The sequence below is a fragment of the Chiloscyllium plagiosum genome, unplaced genomic scaffold (assembly GCF_037043375.1).
Source record: "Chiloscyllium plagiosum isolate Xiang-an unplaced genomic scaffold, Cpla_swu_hap1 HiC_scaffold_33, whole genome shotgun sequence".
Classification (NCBI taxonomy): Eukaryota; Metazoa; Chordata; class Chondrichthyes; order Orectolobiformes; family Hemiscylliidae; genus Chiloscyllium; species Chiloscyllium plagiosum.
Window position 1 is genome coordinate 31,427,652 of NW_028270171.1, and position 23,291 is coordinate 31,450,942.

Genomic DNA, 23,291 nt, shown 5'->3' on the forward strand with positions numbered 1-23,291 from the left:
CTCTTACCTGGGAATACTTGGTTAGTGCATCCTGTGGCCACATGCTAGGAGTCAATGCTGTAAATGGGCCACTGACTGAAGGTGTAAAACTCCCTGTTAAAAGAGATCAGACATATAGGATAAATATCAAGATACCTGCAATAAGAAGGCAAAAACACAAGCAGATATTAAATGTTATCTCAGATAATTTGAGAACAGACAAAAAAGAGAGAATCTTCAGTACAGACTTGGTTCACTCAGATCCATATAGCTTTGTGTTGTAATTATTTTATTTAAAAATCTGCGCGATTCAGGAAGCATGGAGCTGATTCAAGTTGGACCTATGTTAAATTAGTTGATCTCAGTCAAGACAGAAAAAGGATTTGCATTTCTGCAATAACTTTCACAACAGAATATCCCTAGGGGTTTTGCACTCAATGGCATGGGGAAAGGCTGGAGTCAACTTGTGCACTGAAAGCACCCACAACAATGTTAAAACGATCAGATAATCCACTTCAATGATATTCATTGATGAATAAATATTGGCCATCATGCTGGGAAGAACTCCCTCAATAAATTATTCTTCGAACTTTCACATTCATCTGACAGGGTAGGTGGGTTCTTAGACTTCCTTACTTAAGACTGCATCTCCAATAGGGTGGCACTCACTCAGAACTGCAATGGGATAGTCAGCTTTGAAGTTTTACACTCAGGTCCTGGACTTGAACACACAACACTCTGGCTCAGAGGTGACAGTACCACTCTCAGCTGACTTTGCCAGCAGGAAAGTAGTTAAAAATGCTGTAGTTGTTTTCAGTAACACTGAGCGAGGCAAGGGTAAAGACATTGGGTGGAATGCCCAACGTGAAGGAATGACCTGCTCGCATTCTCAGTTTCTAAACTTCCACGTGAAGGACAGCCACTGAGGTGAGATAATAAAGAGCTGCCAAGACCTTAAGAGGTTTGGCAGAGGATCCAAAGAGATGACAGCAGTAATGTATGTCAACTCGGTCCTTGAGAATTGCACCATGCGGGACTTTCCAGTTCTCATTGAAACTACCAGAATTAGCATTCAGACAGTTGGTGAATTGATAACTTCAGCCATTGTGTGCAAACTTTCTGAATCTTGCTGAACATATTTGTTACCCATTAATGATTTAATCATTTAAAGCTGCCACTGTGCCTGAAAAAAAAATTAAGGATCAACAGGAACAGTGCCCTTCGTAACACACCACATCTTGTTTCTGAGGACTAATCGAGGTTTTGAAAAGGGCTACTTGAGGGCAGTGTTTTGCTTTCATAGGGGCCCCTTGTCCATTCTCAACAACTTCTTCAGTAGTGATACAGTCACTTAATAAAAACTACGTTGTGTATGCATGTTTGGGTGTATGGGAAATTTGGGACTTACCTAAAGCAGAATTGGAAGTGTTGATCAATATTCACAATAACTATCACCAGGCCAACAAACTTAAGTCCACAACATGAGTAAAAACATTAATTGCATAGTCTTTGCAGTATGTAAATTGGCACAAGGCAAAAGTTATCTGCAAATCCATTCCTTTGTAAAAAAAAAACTGGCATACATTGCTATACATAAAAAGTCATCACCCGAGTACAGGGTTGGGAATCCATGCAACCGTACCTTATGAAATATGAAGAAAATCTCAAAATCCATGTACACAGTGCTGCAAGAAAAAGCCAACCTTCAGGACAGGGTTCAGAAAAGACTTACAAGGATGTTGCCAGGGTTGGAGGATTTGAGCTATAGGGAGAGGCTGAACAGGCTGGGGTTGTTTTCCCTGGAGCGTCGGAGGCTGAGAGATGACCTTATAGAGGTTTACAAAATTATAAGGGGCATGGATAGGGTAAATAGGTAAAGTCTTTTCCCTGGTGTCAGGGAGTCCAGAACTAGAGGGCATAGGTTTAGGGTGAGAGGGGAAAGATATAAAAAAGACCTACGGGGCAACGTTTTCATACAGAGAGTGGTACATGTATGGAATGAGCTGCCAGAGGATGTGGTGGAGGCTGGTACAATTGTAACATTTAAAAGGCATTTGGATGGGTATATGAATAGGAAGGGTTTGGAGGGATATGGGCCAGGTGCTGGCAGGTGGTACTAGTTTGGGTTGGGATACCTGGTTGGCATGGATGGGTTGGACTGCAGGGTCTGTTTTCATGCTGTACATCTCTATGACTCTATGATTCTATGACAAATACACAGCAATAATTCTGACAGTGGCTAAGCATGAAGGATTCAACATCATCTGGCTGCTATCATGGGACAATGGTGCAGGGAAATACCTGATGCAATCAAGTGATTGGTCACCTAACACAACAGTATTAGAACATGGCTCCTGTTACTATGACAAGTTCCCACTGAGGAGGAAATAGATTATTCAAAATAACTCAAACCTTTGCCCAGCTGGGGCCAGGTGCTGCTACTGTGTCATTTCTAAACAACAGGAGAGATGTTTCCATGGAAAAGGACTGCATTGTTTCACTGACTATACTTTGATGAACTGAATGTGAACTACACAAAGGAGGCTTAGCCTTCACACATCCTGAACAGCAGGAAAATGTTTGATGTTATTTCTTTATATTGGGGAGGAGAATCATCATAAAAGGGGTGGAACTAAAGTAACTTGCGAGAAGAACGGTCAGCCTTACTGAGGCTTACAATCAATACCAGACAGATCTGCTGTGTTAGGACCTATAAAATGTTTGAGTCAAATCATACTGACCTTGGTCTGGAGGGTCAGGAACAGTCAACCTGGCTCATGAACCTACTGTTTTCTTGGAAGCAGCAACCACACAAAGGACTGCAAATTACCAGCCAAATCCAAGGGATTGAGAGGATTAGGTAACCTCAGAGTAACAACTAAATCCAGAAGTATAAATCTGAATTAAGTGAGGTTCAGATAGAAACTTGGGGTTTTGCCTGTGGTTTGTAGTTTGTCTTCAAAGCTTTTTTAATAAGTCGTGGTGACTGTGAAATTCCAATGGGGGCGGGGCCAAGGTTAAATCATAGCCATATTTAAACTGGAAACACAAATGAATATGTTGTGCCTTTTGGACCAGCTTAGAGGTATTGTATCAAGTATCAAGGGTTTCATTTTAATAAACAAGTTTGTGGCTGTGTTATATATGTGTGTAACTTTGTTCCTCACAAAATCCTAAAGTCCAAGAACCATTTAAAGGGGAAACAAGAACTCAAGACAAACTTTCTGCAGATTGGTGAAGTCACAGCTAAAGCATTTGCACATTTGTCTCGAACACAGTCACTGTACCTCAAATAATTCAAAGGATGGGAGATGTTTTGAGATGAGATAACTCACAAATGTAAACCTTTATGAAATAAACTATCAACCATCACTTGGAAAAGTGTGCTGATTCTCAAACCTTTCTTCCAGGTTGCCACATAAGTTAATGATTTAATCAAATCTTACAAAGTCCCCTTTAACTGGTTTGTTAGAATCAAGATAACACTAATGAGGCTCCTAGACTCAACAACAACTATGTTACTCCAAATAAGTAACTTTTACTCACATGTAAACATCTATGAACTATCTAATGAGCTCTATCAACACCAGTTTTAGCTCTATGAGCTAATACTCCAATTTGCTTTTAAAACTGCTACAAACACATACAGACAAACAAATAAATAAACAAAAAAGGAAGAATGAGGCGGCTTTGGAAAAAAGGTTTACCAGGATGTTACCTGAATTGGAGTGTATTAGCTATGAAGGAGAAGTTGGACAACCTTGGGTTATTTTTGCTAGAGCTTCAGAGACTGAGGGGTATCCTGCTAGAAATATATAAAGTGACGAGGGGGACAGTTAGGGCGGATAGCTGGAGTCTTTTCTTCTGGGTTGAAAATGTCAAATACTAGGGGACCTAGGTTTACGGTGAGAGGGGGAGAAAGTTTAAAAAGAGATACATGAGCCAAGTTTTATGAAGCAGGTTTTATACACAGAGGGTGGTAGGTACCTGGAACACACTACTAAGGGAAAGAGGTAAAAGCAGATACAATAGTAACATCTAAGAGGCAGACAGACACATGAGCAGGCAGGGAATTGAGGGATACGGACCATTTGCAGGCAGATGGGATTGGATTAGGAATGACATCATGGTCAGCCAAAGGGCCTGTTACTGTGCTGTACTGTTCTATGTTTTAGAATGGCGGAACAAGCTCAAAATGGCCTACTTCTGTTCACAGCTTTTACGTTTCCGAAATCCTGCAGTCTTAAACTCGAGACTCCATACGCTTTTGCAGGAAATTCATTATTCAGTTTTTCTGTTCTCAGTTAGCTGAATAATCCTTTGTTGATAGCAGTTTTAAGCCTGCTGTAGAAATTTACTCTTACTTGCAACTTCTCAGCTTCCATCTCTGCAGCCACTGCATTCCCCTTTTCAACACATCTTCCCTCCAGTTTGTAGCTCTTTCCCGCCCTGTGCCAGCCCCTCAATCCTGTGACAATGCTGCTCCTTTAACAAGGTTATGTTGTCTTTGTTTTTTTCTCCCAGAGAGATCTAATAGACACAAACTCCAAAACAAATCTGGGTTTGGGTGAGTTTTAGGGTCAGTTTGATAATAGCTAACAGATAGTGCATCAGGAAAAAGGCTTTCAAGTTTTAAAAAAAAACATTTGTACAACAAAAGGAGAGTGCCAGTTCTGCCAGCTCAGCTTCTCTCTGGTTTGGTTTTAGCATTAGTGTTTTGAAGCTGGACCCAAAAAAGCAGGTCCTTGATGGTACTCTCTCTTTGACTTCTCTCCTGTAAGATCCTGCTTGATTTTACTTTTTGTGCCAAGGGGTGTTTATGTGGATTGTAGTAAGTATTTGGAACAGCATCATTAATTTGAGATAATCTTTGGGTTTTTGGGTAGATTAAGTTATTTGGTATTCTGCTCTCTATTGTTTCTGCTTCATTCGGGAATCTTGTAAATAAATTCTGTTTTGTTTAAAACTAAGTAGTTTGACCAGCTGTATCTCCCCAGGGACATTAATGTTACACCTGCTTAAAAGAACTAACAAAGTTAGGGTCTAGGCTACTTTCTTGAAGTGTTTTGAGGGGGTCTGGCCTGGTGCATGACAATCCCATTACATCTTCTTTCTTCCCACTCCCAGCCCTGGCTTTGCAACACCACGCATCAGCCTCATCAGTGGCACAGGTATATGGATAAAATACAGACAGGTGCAAGTTGCAGCATACAGATGCAGGCATGTCCAGAAACACAAACAGATGCACATATAAGCACACAGGAAGATGGAGACACTAATATATTAAAACAGAGAAGTAGGCGAGCAAACAGGCACATCATACATAGAACTTACAGCACAAAGACAGGCCATTCAGTCCAAACGATCCTTGATGGCTTTTATGGTCCACTGAAGCCAATTCTCATTTTATCATTGTAACACCACCTCTTGCATACTAATCCAGCGATGTCCAACGTGCATCTACTATGCAGTTCAAGCACTTCCCACTCAAGAATTTGGCATTCTCACCACTCTGGTAAAATTGCTTCTTCTAAACTCTCTACTGGATTTCATTGTTACAATCTTATACTGACAGCCTCTAATTATTTCCCCACAAGAGCAAGCCTTCTTTCTCTTCTAACTCTATCAATTTTAAAGACCTCTAAGTCATTCCTCAACCTTTATTTTTCAAGAATAAGACAGCCAGTCCGTTCATCCGCTCTGGATAGCTGGATCCACACTTTGTGGTCATGTCCTTAAAAAATTATATCAGTATATAGGACAGGCAATGTGGTATTGTTACTCAAGAGGGGAAGAAAGGGTGCACCAGGGCAGTCAGTCTACCCTCACTGGAAACAATTGGAAGGAATTCCAAGAGACTGAATGAATCTACATTTGGTGAGGCAGGGATCAATCAACAATCAGCATACTTTTGTTAAGAAGGTCATGTCCGACTAACTTGATTGAATTTTTCAAAGAGGTGACCTGGGATGTAGATGAGGGCAAAGCATTTGATGTCACCTATTTGGACTTCAAGGTTTTTGATTAAGTTGCACATATCTTCATTATCAGTCTAAGAGCCCATGAGATCCACAGAAATTTGGCAAATTGAATCTAGAATGGGCTGAGTGACAGGTAGCAGAGAGTGATTGCTGAAGCATGTTTTAGAGACTGAAAGCCCATGTCCAGTGGAGTTGCGCAGGTATTAGTGTTGTGGCCACTGCAGTTTTTGGTATATATAAATAATTTAGACTTGAAATGTAGGAAGGCTGATAAGTAAGATTGTGGATGAACTGAAAGTTAGTCGGGTAGTATCCAGTGAGGAGAATAGCCTTAGACTACAGGAGGGTATGGATGAGCTGGTCAGATGGGCTGATCAGTGGCAAGTGGAATTCAATCCAAATAAGTGTGTGAGATGCACTTGGGCAGGATAAACAAGGCAAGGGAATACATTGAGTCATACAGCAGGGAAACAGACCCTTCAGACCATGCTGATAATAATAATCCCAAATTAAAGTAGTCCCTCATGCCTGCTTCTGGCCCATATCCCTCCAAACCTTTCCTATTCATGTACTTATCTAGACATCTTTTAAATGTTTCAACTGTGCTCATGATGAATGTTTGGACACTGGAAAGCACAGAGGATCAGACAGACATAGGTTATTCATGTCCTCAGATTCTGGAAGGCAGAACAGATAAATATGGTGGTTAAGGAGACATATGGGATACATGCAGGCAGCAAGACAGATAAGACGACCTATGGGATACAATACGCCATTTTTTATGTCTAAAACAGGTCTCTAAATGAGCATCATGACATAGTGCCATTCTCCTGCCTTTTCCCTTACCCTTGCACATTACTTGAACAGAAACAATCACTCAATCCTATTTAGAATGCCTTAATTGAACATGCCTCCACCAAACTTCCAGTCAGTGCATTCCAAACATGAAATATCATTGGGAGATAATTTTTTTTTCTAAATTTTGTCTTTTGCAAATGACATTAAATTTGTGCCCTCTTGTTTCTGATCCTTTTTCTAACAGGTGTGGTTTCTCCCTATCCACTCCATGACATCCATTCATGATTTTTACTACTTCTTTCTTATCTCCTCCTTTTCTCTTGAAAATTAATTAGGATTTGCACATGCTGTGAAAAATCAAACTCACATTTATCAATATCGAAATGCATTTGACACCCTTTTTGTAATTTTATTCCTTTTTTTTTGTAATTTGTTGCCATGCTCCCCCCCAAAATTTATTTTGCCTACATATTTAGAATGATAGGATATTTTAGTTTAAATAGGTCACAGTATAAAGTTCACAAAATGTTAGTTGAACATCAGGTGTCATGTTGATTCTACAACCCAGCCAAGGACCTGACATCCTGTCTCACAAAGGCAAAAAAGTACATTCCAGCCACAAAGCTACTGTTTACATATATCTTGAAAAAATCTTCACAAAAGTCCCATCAGGGTTGATATCATAATCAATGATACAATAATACTGTAACATTAAAGCAAGATACTAAAAACACCATATGTGCTATATCTGCCCTTAATGAATACTGAAAAAGAAAACAGTAAGAAATAAACCTCAAATTTAAAATGATTCCTGAAAAATGCTTCTACCCCGCCTGTTGAAACCCTTAAATGACTCTTTGACTAAAGACGACTTCTCATCAGCCCTGAAACATTGAGCCTCAATCCAAATGTTACATGACCCTTTTATTTAATTTGTTGTAAATTGTAACAGTGAATATTTATTACTCCTATAACTTCTGTTTTTCTGTGCATGAATAAGTAAATTAGCAGACATTTTGGGATTATTTCATTTAAAAGAAATAATTTTTTAAAAAACGTTTCCAAAATCTGCTGCTGTAAAACTTAACTGCAAACTCAGGGTATAAAAACTTGGCGGGAAACATTAGCTTGCCCTCTCTCCATGGATCCTGGATCAGTGGTGCTGGAAGAGCACAGCAATTCAGGCAGCATCCGACGAGCAGCAAAATCGACGTTTCGGGCAAAAGCCCTTCATCAGGAATACTGATGAAGGGCTTTTGCCCGAAACGTCGAATTTGCTGCTCGTCGGATGCTGCCTGAATTGATGTGCTCTTCCAGCACCACTGATCCAGAATCTGGTTTCCAGCATCTGCAGTCATTGTTTTTACCTCTCTCCATGGATGCTGTCTAACCCGGTGACCTCCATAATTTGTTGTTTTCAGTACAGATTCCAGCATCTGCATTCATTTGTTCCTACATATTCAATTCCTATTCTTTAAATTCATTGACCTCAGGTAGTTTAAAAAGAGACAAATGTTGTCAGCATTTCCCTTCAAACCCAACCACATCAGAGTCAGAGTCAATGAAAAGATTACAGCTTTGGGAATTATACAGAATACATAACAGAGGATTGGTTTGCAGTATCAATAAACTATGAGCCTGACACAACTGTCTGAAACTGCAACACGCATTATCATTCATATTTTAATACTCAATTCAGTTCTGGTCACCAAAGACACAAAATAAGTAGCAATGGGTCAAGAGGCTGATCCCTACATCTTTGGAATTGAGGTCTGAGCAAAGACTCTGAAATACAGACTCTTTCGAAACAAGTGAGAGGGAGCCTTACAGAAGTACACTATAAAAGCACAGAAGCTTCCACAGAAAAGCTCCTTCGAGTTAAAGCAAGATGTAGGATAAAATGACAAGTCTAGTAAAAGCTGAAACCAGAACAGAAATTGCTGGAGAAACTCAGTGGGTCTGGCAGCTTCAGTGAAGAGAAAGTAGAGCTAACACTTTGAGTCCAGTGACCCTTCTTCAGGATGTAAAAGCTGATTCTGCACTGATATCCGAAAGCATTTCTTCATATCGTGGCTAATAGGTGGAAAAAAAGACAAACACTCTGGAATTCTTCCATAGCGTGTGTGATATGACCACAAGACCCAGATGCAGAAATTAGGTCATTCGACCCAGAGGCTGTTCCGCCACTCAATCATGGCTGATGGGTTTTTCAACCCCACTGTCCCGCTCTCTCTCTCTGTAACTTTTGGCAATCAAGAACTTAGTTATCTCGGTCTTAATTATACTCAATGACCTGGCCTTCACAGATTTTTGTGGCAAAGAATTCCATAGATTCACCATTCTCTGCCGAAAGAAGTTTCTCTTTATCTCCATTCTAAAGGGTCTTCCCTTTATTCGAAGGCTGTGCCCTCAGATCCAAATCTCTCCTGCCAATAGAAACGTCTTCCCAACACCTTCTCTGTCCAGGTCATTCAGCATTCTGTAAGTTTCAATCAGATCCCCCCCGCCACATCCTTCACAACTCCGTCGAGTACAGTCCTAGAGTCTTGAAATGCTCCTCATGTGTTAAGCCTTTCACTCCTGGGATCATTCTCATGAACCTCCTCTGAACACACTTCAGGGGCAATACATCCTTCCTGAGGTAAGGGGCCCAATGTTGCTCACAATACTCTAAATATGGTTTGACCAGAGCTTTATAAAGCCTCAGAAGTACATCCCTGCTTTTATATTTTAGTCTTCTTCAGATGACTGACAACACTGGTATTTGCCTTCCTAACTACCGACTCAACCTGCAAGTTTACCTTCAGAGAAACCTGGACTAAGACTCCCAAGTCCCTTTCTATTTCAGATTTGAGTTTTCTCCTCATTTAGAAAATAATCCATGCCTCTATTCTTCCAACCAAAGTGTACGACCTTACACTTTCTGCAGCCTCGTGGTCTCTTCAACACTACCTGCACCTCCACCTATCTTTGTATCATCTGCAAACTTTGCCAGAATGCTCTCAGTTCCTTTATCCAGATCATTAATGTGCAAAGTGAAAATTTGTTGTCCCAACACTGACACTTGTGGAACATCACTAGTTACTAGCTTTCATCCTGAGAATGATCCTTTTATCTCCACTCTCTGCCTTCTACCAGACAGCCAATTTTCTGTCCATGCTAGTACCTGGCCCTTATTAGATTAGATTATGGAAACAGGCCCTTCGGCCCAACAAGTCCACACCGACCCTTTAAAAAGAGTAACCCACACAGACCCATTCCCCGATCCTACATTTATCCCTGACTAATGCACCTAACACTATGAGCAACTTAGCATGGCCAATTCACCTGACCTGCACATCTTTGGATTGTGGAAGGAAACTGGAGCACCTGGAGGAAACCCAAGCAGATACAGGGAGAACGTGCAAACTCCACACAGACAGCCGCCGGAGGCTTGAATCAAACTGAGGGCCCTGGTGCTGTGAGGCAGCAGTGCTAACCACTGAGCCACCGTGCCTTCCTCAGCGTGCCACCATATCTTCCTCAGCATCCTCCTGTACAGGGAAATGTAGGCTCTACCAAGTGCAACCTCACCTGGTTAATATACTTGAATGGAATGGATTCCAACCATGGAACAATCTTGCTTTTTGTGTTATTACAAAATAGGCTTGTGATACTCCAGACTGAAATTTTATTAGATCCTAAGAACAATTTTCATATTAGTTCTTAAATTCCTCTTTCCTTAGATTTTGCCTGTATCACAATCCTGAAGTGCCATACCTGAAGACATTTTTTCCAATGAATGTATATTTTTCTTGCTTCACAAGCTCCTGGTATGTGCGTGTTTTTCTTGAGTCCGTTGCCCTGTGCACTAGGAAGAAGAAAACCTAATCAGTATGAAATGCAGCATAAAGATGAATGCAAGCTTGAATCTAATAAATCGACCGTGAGAAATCAAACTATCAATGGCCTGAGTTCAGAGAAATTCCACAGCAAACCAAAATTCTCTGTCCAGACAATATTCTAAGCACCATATCAAATTAAACTTCTGCCAAATTAGAGAAGATATTGTCAGGTTAGAGCTCGCCATAACTGAAATTAAAAAAAAGGGACAAAGGAAAACCGTTACCAAGGTTACTCACAGGCCCATTTCCATCATATTTCCACAATCTGTCAAAGGATCAACCTCAATGTTAACTCTTGCAGTACTGGAGCAAGTCACATGTCCACTAGAGTGTAGGGCAGAACTAAAACCTGCAAAGACTGCTTTGTTCAGAAATATTATGATTAGAATTGGAAAGAAAATAATAGCAAAATACTGCGGATGCTGGAAATCTGAAATAAAAGCAGAAAATGCTAGAGAAAAGTCAGCAGACCTGCCTGTATCTGTGAAGAGAGAGAAACAAAGTTAACATTTCAAGACATCACACTCAAAATGCTAACTCGGTTTCTTTCTTCACAGATGCCACTAGATCCGATGAATTTTGAATTAGGTTTAGAATTGAATTAGGTGTACTGTCACATGCGCTCACACGAGTACAGTGAAAAGTTTACAAGTCGCCACTTATGGTGCCATCTTAAATACAAAGATACCAAAGTACAGGATTTGGTATAAAGTAGGGAAATAAAGAAACAAAGTTAAAAGTTAAACAATACAGTGTTACTAAAAAGTGAAAAAACCCAAAGAAACACAGTTAACAGATCAAAACCACAGTCCATAAGTGCCTAGCCATGCTAGGCTCACACTCCTCACAAGGGCTCGACTACCCCCACTCCAAGCTTGTCCCGGGCAGCCTGCTCTTGCTGCCTTGCAGCTTGTTTCTGCTACTGCCACTGCCATGGGAAGCCTATTACTGCCCCTCCATCTCCTCCAGCTGTCTGCCCCACTCTCTGTTTTTTTTAAGTTTGGAAACAAACAACCATTTCAAAGGGGTTTGAAAACTACAAAATCAGTCAGTGGGATTAACTGCACAGGCACTTGCCATTTTTAATTTCAGAGACACACTTATTCAAGGACAACATCGGAGGTTAAGCACATCCAGAAAAAAAACAAACCTTACATTCACTTCAGTGAGCATCAAACCCAATACCTTTACTCCATGCTATCAGTAGCCACCAGTGCTTTGATCAGATATCAACTCTTCCTAAACTCAACATTACAGAAACATCAAGACTGCCACAACCAATCCACACTACTGTTTATGCTCCATGCAATCAAATATTTCCAACCTATTCCCATGTATCTTCATTCATTTCTCCCTCATCCACCGAATCCAATCTAATATTGAATGTTCACACTAGCTTCTACCTCAGTCACAAACACATGGTGTCTACTCCACTGGCGCTGAGCTTGCATTTATTGGCCACCCCTATTTGCCCTGAAATGGGTGTTGGTGTGCTGCCTTCTTGAGAAGACAAATATCTTTCTTAGTATCTGTTTTAAATTTTTGAAATTAATGTTGTCTCTGTCCTCTTTCACTCAAAACTACGGCTCTGTTTTAGTAAATTGTGGAGTTGAACAGCACAAGCTTGGTCCAACTTGAAATCAAGTTCTTCCAGTTGGGCATACACTCCTACTCTTTCCCCACTTCCTGCAAACATTTATCTTTCGTCAGTGACTACTAAATCTAACGACTTTCTAAACTGAAAAACCTCCAAACAACACCTCTGCTTCTTTTGACATCATTCTAAAGCTCTTCAGCTCTGACAAACAGTTTCCCCTGGGTGGTGGTATGCTTCTTCTTGAACCAGGACAATTCTTGAGGTTTGGATTAGCCAGTGCCTTTGGGAGGAAAGTCCAGGACTTATATACAATGACACTGAAGGAAAAGTGATATATTTACAAGTCAGGCTGGCTTGAGGGGAACCTGTGAGATGACTTTCCCAGGGATCTGTCCTTGTCTTTTTACATGGCAGTGGGTTAGGAAAGTGATGGCTAAGGAGTCTTGGTGGATTCCCGCAGTGCATTTTGTCCATGATACATAGTGCTGCTACTCTTACTAAATATTAAAGCAGAGAAAGTGAATGTTGAAGTTGGTGGATGGGATGCCAATCAAATAGACCTGGTCTTGATTGGTCACAGAGTCATACAGATCTGTAGCTCCGAAAAGGCCCTTCAGTCTGCTCTGGTCAAACACCACCACCTAACTATTCTAATCCCAGTTTCCAGCACTTCAACCATAACCTAATATGCCTTGACATCACATGTGCACATCTAATCACGCCTTAAATGTTATGAGGGTTTCTGATTCTACCATCCTTTGAGGCAATGAGTTCCAGATTCCCTTTATCCTTTGGGTGTAAATAAAAACGTTCTCACATCTCCTCTGAACGTCCCACCCTTACAGTAAATCAATATTTCCTGTTCATTGATCCCATCACCACTAAGAAAAGTTCCTTCTTGTGTAACCTATGAGATACATGAAATTATGAAAAAGGTCATGTCCCCTTTCAATTTTCTCTGCTCCATGGTAAACAATCCCAGTCTACCCAATCTCTCTTCATAACAAAGTCTCAGCCCTGCCAACATCAAGGTAAATCTCCTCTGCATCCTCCCCGAATGTTATCACATTGCTTTTATAACATGCATTCCAGAAAGGCACACAACACTCTCGCTGTGGCCTCAGCAACATTTTATACAGTTCCAGCATAAGCTATCTGCTCTTACACTCTATGCCCATGCAAGTATCCGGTATGCCTTCGTAACCACTTTTATAGACCTGTCCTTCTATTCTGAATGACATTTCAGGGATTCAGTGATGGCAATGCCACTGAACATCAAAGGAAGATGATTAGTCTCTCTTCTGAGAGATAGTTCTTACTTTGCACTTGTGTGGTGTGAATATTAATTGCCACTTCTCAGTTCAAGCCTGGATGCTGTCCAGACAGACACAGACTGCTTCAATATCTGAGGTGTCACAAATGTGTTGATCGTAGTACATTCATCAGCAAAAATCCCCAACTTCTGGACCTTATAAGGGATGAAAGGTTCAATGGAGCAGCTGATGCTGATTGGGCCTAGGACACTACCCTGAGAACTCCTGCAGAGATGGCTTGAAACTATCGACTCCAAGCAACAGAGTGTTTTCCATGGACTGTATAGGGCAATAAGACAATAAGACAGAAGCAGACGCAAATCATTTGGCCTATCAAGTCTACTTCACCATTCAATCAGATCACGTATGATCTGAATAATTCCTAACTCCACTTTTCTGCCTTATCCACATACTCTTGATTAAAAGCCAGTCTATCTCAGCCTCAAATATGCATCACCACCCTGCTACTAAACCCTCTGCGACAACAAATTCACTAAGTTCACTACCTAAGAGAAGAAATTTCTTCTCATCTCTGTTTTAAATGGCAACCTCTTAGTCTGAGATTATGATCTCAGATCCTCAATTCTCCCACATGGGGAAATAACATCCCCACAGTTACCCTGGCAAGCCCCTAAAGAATCTGCTATGTTCCAAAAGGACGCCTCTCATTCTTCAAAACTCTAGTGAGCACCAAAGCATACCATGCAGCAAGACCTGGAAAATATCCAAGTGTGGGCTGACGAGTGACAAGTAATATTCATGCCATACCAGTCTCAGGCAATCAGCATCTCGAACACGAGAAAATCAAATCATACTAGGTGTTACTATTGTCTAGAAACGAAAATTGATTAATCATATACATAGGAGTAAATAACTGCAGATGCTGGAATCTGTACTGAAAACAACATATGCTGGAGATCACAATGGGTCAGACAGCATGCTAATGTTTTGAATCTAGTCGACTCTTCACCAGAGCTGAAGTGCGGAGGGCGCAGCATTTATGCTATAGTTGGGGGGTGGTGGGTGTAGAATGCTGACGGAAAAAAGATGTTGGTATTTCAAATTTAGTGATCAAAATTGCAGAGACACACCATTGTGTGTTTAACTGTCAGACTGGAAAAAACAGACAGCCTCACTGGGGTGGGGTGGGGAAAGAGGAGAGAGGACCTGGTGACAGAAACTGTAACAAGTAAAACTAAAAGAAAGGGAAGAACAGAAGTTGGTTCATAATTTGAAGGTATTGAACTCAATAATAAATCCAGAAGGCAATTACAGTGTCTGGAAGGTCGGGGTCACGCTTGCATGAAGACCGGAGGTGTTCTGCAAAGCAGTCATCCAGTCTGCGTTTGGTTTCTCCAATGTAGAGTTAGCCACATTGGGTGCTGAGAATACAATACACAAGGTTGGAGGAGATACTGGGGAAATGCTGCTTCATCTGGACAGTCTGTTCAGGCCCTTGGATGGTGAGCAGGGAGGAGGTGAAGGTGCAGGTGTTACATCTTCTGTGGTTACATGGGAAGACGGTGTGGTGTCAGTGATTGTGGAATGGACCAGGATGTCCCTGAAGGAGAGATCCCTACGAAACGCAGACAAGGGGAGTCAGGGGAAGATGTGTTTGGTAGTGGCATTCTGCTGGGGTTATCTGAAATGGTGGAGAATGAGCCTTTAAGTGTGGAGGATGGTGGGATGAAGAGTGAGGACAAGGGGTGTCGACCATTTTCCCCCCTCTCAGTTGAAGCAAAATGTTCAGAGACACAGTATAGTTTTACCATCTTCATCTTTATTCCAGACCCTGGACGGAGAGAGAACGATCGCCCATGTGTGCAGGGACATGGGTTCATGGTCTTCTCTGGAAGAGCAGTTTCTCAATGAACTATATAGTCATTTTACAGGGAGGAGCATCCAGATAAGGCAACATCTATATTGATTGGGTGACCGTTACATTGAACGAGCATCAACAGTAAAGATTAAGCCATCTGCTTTTACACAATGAATATTCTTAACCTTGTTAACTGGCTTCACATAATGAATACTTTTCACCTTGTAAACTGATGTTAGATACTGAATGCTACCTCATCTTGTTAAATGGCTCTACCATAATGAATGCTTTCTCACCTTGTTAACCCCACTACCCTTGCCTCCCGTACCTCATTGTTTACTGCAAGTTCTGATCTGATCTGAGTCATGCTCAGCTGAACCTCGTTTCACAGAACTCAGAACTTTACTCTTTCCCTGCCTGCTTATACCCTATACACATTCTCAGGTGGACCTGATCATGCTGCTGAGAGTGATGGGAAAGTGCAAAGGCAAAAGCATGGGTGTGTGGTCAAAAGTGGTTGAGAGCCCTCTCAATCAGAGAGGGGCAGGAAACCATAGTTAAAGAAGAAATGAGCCATGTCAGCAACGTTGTTTTGGAAGATAGCATTATCTGAACAGATACAACGTAGGTGAGGGAACTGGGAAAACTGGATGAGTCCTTGCAGGATGTGGGGTGTGAACAGCTGTAGTGAAGGTAGCTATGGGAGTCAGTGGCTTTGTAGTAGATGGCAGTGGACAGTTTATTCTCTTAAATGGAGACAGAGTTCAAGTAAAGAAAAGGAAGTTTGGAAATGGATGATGTGAAAGTTATAGGGGGTGGAAATTGGAGGCAAACCAACAAATTTTTCAAGGTCCTGGTGGGGAATGGAGGTATAGACAAATTCAACATCCATGGTGAACAGGAGGCAGTTATGGCCAGGGAACTGGAACATTTCCAGTCTGTGCGCAAGTGTGACCCTGTCCTTCCTGAAGCCAGTCATTTTGACAGCGTCCTGTTCACAGGTTGTCCTCAGCATGCTATTGTGCTCTACTGAATCACAGTGCAAATCAGAGGAACAACATCTCATCTTCAGATTAGGCACTTTACAGCCTTCTGCATTTAATATAGAGTTCAACACCTTCAAATTGTGAACCAACTTCCATTTCTTCCTTTTCTTTTAGTTTTACTTGTTACATTCTCGGTCAGGTGCTCTCTGTTCTTTCAGGTCTGGCAGTTAGACACACCCTTGTTCTGCCATTCTCATATTCCAATCACTTCATCTGAAGTATCAGCATCTTTTTTCCTCCAGCACTCTATACCCACCACCCCCAATCCCAACCATACCATAAACATTTCACCCTCCACACTTCACTTCAGCTTTGATGAAGAGTCAAAATGTTGGCTTACTTTCTCTCAAATGCATGCTGCCTGACCCGCTGTGATCTCCAGCGTTTGTTGTTTTCAAAGCATGGGTTGGGGCTTGGAATTTTGCAGCAAGTAACTCACATTCTGACTCCTCAAAAGCACAAGTCGGGGTGTGATGGCGTACTCCCATATGTTTGGTTAACTGCAGCTCCAACAAATTCAAGAAGCTTGACAACATCCAGGACAAAGAATCCCACCAGTATGACATCCATAAACATTCAATCCCTCCACCGACACTCAGTAGCAGCGTGTACTATCCGCAAGATGCACTATCCGCATGAATGGGCAAGGAGCAAAGGGATACACGTCCTTAGAAAATAGGCGGCAGGTTTAGATAGAGGATCTGGATTGGCACAGGCTTAGAGGGCTGAAGGACTTGTTCCTGTGCTTTAATGTTCTCTGTTCCTTTGTATTACTGAAATTCACAAGCTTATTAGACAGCACCTTCCAAATCTACAACCAATATCATCTCGAAGGACAAGACAACAGCTACAGGAGAACACCACCAACTGCGGGTTCCCCTCTAAGTCACTTACCATCCTGATTTGGAAATATAATCATAATTCTTTCAGTGTCACTGGATCAAAAGCTAGAACTCTCTCCCTAACAGCATTGTGGGTCTACCTAAAGCAAACAGACTGCAGCAGTTCAAGAAGGCAGTTCGCTCCCATCTTCACCAGGGCAATTAGACATGGACAATAAACGCTGGCTCAGCAGTAATGGCCACATCCTATGATGTGTTAAAAAACAGCCCAACGTCTCCTCATAAGAAAATCCCTCCATGTCTAGAACCAATCCAATGAACTTCTCTGGACTGCCTCCAATATCTTTCCTGAGATTAAGGTACCAAATCTCTTCCCACTTTCCAGTTTTGCCATGGCATCTTAAATGTCATTCTCAGCCAAATACTGCCTTATTATCATGGACAATCATTTTTACTTCCCCTCTGGAATTCAGCTCCTTCATTTACATTAGGGAAAGGTCTGTAATAAGGTCAGAAGCCAAATGGCCCTGATGGCATCCAAAGTGAACATCAATGAGCCGCATGTTACTTTGCAAACGGTGCTTGTTTTAGAACTGCCAATGACCACAGCTATCACTTTGCTACTGAACCAGAATAGACTGAGTAGTAAACAACCACTTTATATTTGTCCTGCTTTGTGTACGTAGGCAATCTTTCACATTGTCAGAAGATGCCAGTGTTGTAGTTGTACTGTCAGGGAAGATAGAAGATCAAATACGTAAGCAAATTTGAGGAAAGTACAAGAATAATAAAAGGCATTAATAGTCACGGATTTTAACTACCCAAATAACTTCAATGTGCAAGTTTGGAAAGAAGTAAAATTCTTCAATTGCATCCAGGAGAATTTGTTAGCCAGCACATAGAAAGCCCAACAAGGAAGGGGTAATTCTGGGCTTCATATTTGAAATGAACTCATGCACAGTGACCATAAGTAGTTATGGAAAAGTAATAAGGATGGCTGGGAAGTGTTCTATAAGTTCAAAATGGGAAAGGCTAATTTCCTGAAGACAAGAGATGATTTGGCCCAGTTCGATTGGGAGCGGCTACTTGCACATCTAACTGCGGAGAGAGAGCGAGCGAGCGAGAACACGGGATGTCAAGGGCCTGGTAATGGGTGTGGACGCAGAAGACATAGACACAGTCTTCAATTAATACTTTAAATCAGACTTCACAGAGGAAAAGGACAACTGTGAAATAGAAGAATGAATTTAAAAGGATGCAGGAGAGGAGGTACTTGTAGGTTTAGCAGCCTTAAAAGTGGATCAATCCTCTGACATGGACGAGATGTGGCATGATGGCTCAGTGGTTAGCACTACTGCCTCACAGGGTTTGATTTCAGCCTTGGGCAACAGTCTGTGTGGAGTTTGCACATCCTCGCTGTGTCTGGCCACGGGAAATGTAACGTTACAGGGATTGGGGTTGGGAGGTGGATCTGAGTGGAATGCTCTTTGGAGGGTCAGTGTCAGCTCAATGAACCGAATATCCTGTTTCCACACTGTAGGGATTCTAGTCTGTGTTCTCTGGGCTGTGATGAAGGCATGACAGGAGGTATCAGGGGCACTAGCAGTAATTTTCAAATCCTGTCTGCTACCACATTAAAAAAAAAATTCAAGCAAATTAGATTTTTTTGAAGTCTTAATTCCGTATTTCTTTAACCTATCTCGAGCTGTCCAAGTGACTGATTCTTGATCTGAATTATTAAATCTAAAAGCTTTCCAGCACTAAAATTAAAAAGGACTAGTCTGTGATTGCTGGGCTTATTTTACACCTTTTGTTTTGAACAATGGTATAATATTTCCAATTCTCTGGTGTGTTCTATCAAAAAAGGATTGTGGCCAGTTTCCATCATCATTGCCCCGGTGTCTTCATTTGCATCTGATCCAGTCCTTTACTAAAGCTTTCAGTAAAGGCAGCTTATTTATTACCTGCAGATACTGGAGGTCAGAGTTGTGTGTGTGTTGCTGGAAAAGCACAGCAGGTCAGGCAGCATCCGACATTTCGGGCCAGAGCCCTTCATCAGAAATGAGGCTGGGAACCTCAGTGGGTGAAGAGATAAATGGGAGGGGGTGGGGCTGGGGAGAAGGTAGCTGAGAGTGCAATAGGTGGATGGAGGTAGGGGTAAAGGTGATAGGTCAAAGACCTTCTCTATCACTCTGTAGCTCATCCAGTGTCTTAACTGGACAATACAGCACAAGAAAGGCCCTTCAACCCACCATTTCTGTACCAAACATGATGCTCTTCTAAACTAATCCCATCTGCCGGCCCAAGGTCAGTATCCTTTTATTTTGTCTGTTTCTGTGTCAGTCTTAAACACTGCTATTGTACTTACTTCTACCACATCCCCAGTAGTATGTACCAGGCACCTATTATTAGATTCCCGACAATGTCCACACCGATCCTCTGAAGAGTAACCCACCAAGTCCCATTTCCCTCTGACTAATATACCTAACACTACGGGCAATTTAGCCTGGCCAATTCACCTGACCTACACATCTTTGGACTGTGGGAGGAAGCCAGAGCACCCAGAGGAAACCCTCACAGATACGGGGAGAATGTACAAACTCCACACAGACAGTCGCCCAAGGCTGAAATCGAACCTGGGACCCTGGTGCTGTAATGCAGCAGTGCTAACCACTGAGCCACTGTGCCACCTATCACCCATAAACTATTTATGTGGCTATAAAGGACGTTTAGACTCCCTTTCACGTTAGTTGCCAATGTCATCTCATGCTGTCACTTTGCTTCCCACTTTCTTGATTTTACTTCCGAGCTCTCTTATATTTATCCTGGTTCTCACTTGTACTATCAACCTCACACTGGCACACATACCTCTTTTCTGCCTTGTCCACTTCTTTATGTCTGTCTTTAAATCATTCAGGAAGATAGAGTCATAGAGATGTACAGCATGGAAACAGACCGTTTGGTCCAACCCGTCAATGCCAACCAGATATCCCAACCCAATCTAGTCCCACCTACCAGCACCTGGCCCATATCCCTCCAAACCCTTCCTATTCATATACCCATCCAAATGCCTCTTAAATGTTGCAATGGTACCAGCCTCCACCACTTCCTCTGCCAGCTTATTCTATACACGTACCACCACTGCGTGAAAAAGTTGCCTCGTAGGTCTCTTTTATATCTTTCCCCTCTCACCCTAAACCCCTCCTATGCCCTCTAGTTCTGGAGTCCCCGACCCCAGAAAAAAGACTTGGCCTATTTACCCGACCCATGCCCTTCATAATTTTGTAAACCTCTACAAGGTCACCCCTCAGCCTCCGACGCTCCAGGGAAAACAGCCCCAGCCTGTTCAGCCTCTCCCTATAGCTCAAATCTCCAACCCTGGCAGCATCCTCGTAAATCTTTTCTGAACCCTTTCAAGTTTCACAACATCTTTCAGATAGGAAGGAGACCAGAATTGCACGCAATATTCCAACAGTGGTCTAACCAATGTCCTGTACAGCCGCAACATGACCTCCCGACTCATGTACTCAATACTCTGACCAATAAAGGAAAGCATACTAAACGCTGCCTTCACTATCCTATCTACCTGCGACTCCACTTTCAAGGAGCTATGAACCTGCACTCCAAGGTCTCTTTGTTCAACAACACTCCCTAGGACCTTACCATTAAGTGATAAATCCTGCTAAGACTTGCTTTCCCAATATGCAGCACCTTGCATTTATCTGAATTAAACTCCATCTGCCACTTCTCAAACCATTGGCCCATTTGGTCAAGATCCTGTTGTAATCTGAGGTAACCCTCTTCACTGTCCACTACACCTCCAATTTTGGTGTCATCTGCAAACTTACTAACTGTACCTCTTTATGCTCGCATCCAAATCATTTATGTAAATGACAAAAAGTAGAGGACCCAGCACCGATCCTTGTCGCACTCCACTGGTCACAGGCCTCCAGTCTGAAAAACAGCCCTCCACCACCACCCTGTCTTCTACCTTTGAGCCAGTTCAGTATCCAAAATGGCTAGTTCTCCTTGTATTCTGTGAGATCTAACCTTGCTAATCAGTCTCCCATGGGGAACCCTGTCGAACGCCTTACTGAAGTCCATGTAGATCACATCTGCTGCTCTGCACTCATCAATCCTCTTTGTTACTTCCTCAAAAAAGTCAATCAAGTTTGTGAGACATGATTTCCCAAGCACAAAGCCATGTTGACTACCCCTAATCAGTCCTTGTCTTTCCAAATACATGTACATCCTGTCCCTCAGGATTCCCTCCAACAACTTGCCCACCACCGAGGTCAGGCTCACCGGACTATAGTTCCCTGGCTTGTCCTTACCACCCTTCTTAAACAGTGACACCACGTTTGCCAACCTCCAGTCTTCCGGCACCTCCCCTGTGACTATCGATGATACAAATATCTCAGCAAGAGGCCCAGCAATCACTTCTCTAGCTTCCCAGAGTTCTCGGGTACACCTGATCAGGTCCTGGGGATTTATCCACCTTTACCCGTTTCAAGACATCCAGCACTTCCTCCTCTGAAATCTGGACATTTTGCAAGATGTCACCATCTATTTCCCAACAGTCTGTATCTTCCATATCCTTTTTCACAGTATATACTGATGCAAAATACTCATTTAGTATCTCCCCCATTTTGTGCAGCTCCACACAAAGGCCTTCTTGCTGACCTTTGAGGGGCCCTATTCTCTGAAGAAGGGGTCATGCCCGAAACGTCGATTCTCCTATTCCTTGGATGCTGCCTGACCTGCTGCGCTTTTCCAGCAACACGTTTTCAGCTCTGATCTCCAGCATCTGCAGTCCTCACTTTCTCCTCTGGGCCCTATTCTCTCCCTAGTTACCCTTTTGTCCTTAATGTACTTGTAAAACCCTTTGGATTCTCCTTAATTCTATTTGCCAAAGCTATCTCATGTCCCCATTTTGCCCTCCTGATTTTCCTCTTAAGTATACTCCTACTTCCTTTATACTCTAAGGATTCACTTGATCTATCCTGCCTATACCTTACATATGCTTCCTTTTTCTTAACCAAACTCTCAATTTCTTTAGTAATCCAGCATTCCCAATACCTACCAGCCTTTCCTTTAACCTTGACAGGAATATACTTTTTTCTGGATTCTTGTTATCTCATTTCTTAAGGCTTCCATTTTCCAGCCGTCCTTTCACCTGCGAACATCTGCTCCCAATCAGCTTTCAAAGTTCTTGCCGAATACCATCAAAATTGGCCTGCCTCCAATTTAGAACTTCAACTTTTAGATCTGGCCTATCCTTTTCCATCACTATTTTAATACGAATAGAATAATGGTCGCTGGCCCCAAAGTGCTCCCCCACTGACTCCTCAGTTACCTGCCCTGCCTTATTTCCCAACAGTAGGTCAAGTTTTGCACTTTCTCTAGTAGGTACATCCACATACTGAATCAGAAAATGGTCTTGTACACACTTAACAAATTCCTCTCATTCTAAACCCTTAACACTATGGCAGTCCTAGTCTATATTTGGAAAGTTAAAATCCCCTACCATAGCCACCCTATTATTCTTACAGATAGCGGAGGTCTCCTTACAAGTTTGTTTCTCAATTTCCCTCTGACTATTAGGGGGTCTATAATACAATCCCAATAAGGTGATCATCCCTTTCTTATTTCTCAGTTCCACCCAAATAACTTCCCTGGATGTATTTCTGGGAATATCCTCCCTCAGCACAGCTGTGATGCTATCCCTTATCAAAAACACCACTCCCCCTCCTCTCTTGCCTCCCTTTCTATCCTTCCTGTAGCATTTGTATCCTGGAACATTAAGCTGCCAGTCCTGCGCATCCTGCAGTTGAAAAATGTGGTGCTGGAAAATCACAGCAGGCCAGGCAGCATCCAAGGAGCAGGAGAATCGACGTTTTGGGCATAAGCCCTTCTTCAGGAATGAGGCTGGTGGTCCAAGCGGGCCGAGATAAAGAGGTAGGGGGGAGGGGAGCTGGGAATATGATAGGTGGAAGGAGGTGAGGGTGATGGGCCGGAGAGGTCGGGAAGAA

The 23,291-nt window shown here is 42.3% G+C and overlaps 1 protein-coding gene across 1 annotated transcript in view; it reads right to left on the reverse strand.

Moving 5' to 3' along the window:
* Nucleotides 1-23,291, reverse strand: part of sgsm3 (small G protein signaling modulator 3) — a 191,309-nt gene that overhangs the window by 152,390 nt on the left and 15,628 nt on the right. Inside the window, exons 2-3 of the mRNA XM_043680029.2 lie at nucleotides 10,518-10,608; nucleotides 8-93 (exon numbers count right to left, since the gene is read on the reverse strand). Coding sequence (XP_043535964.2) covers nucleotides 8-93; nucleotides 10,518-10,527 — 96 coding nt within the window. The 5' untranslated portion in view covers nucleotides 10,528-10,608. The remainder of the gene's footprint in view (nucleotides 1-7; nucleotides 94-10,517; nucleotides 10,609-23,291) is intronic.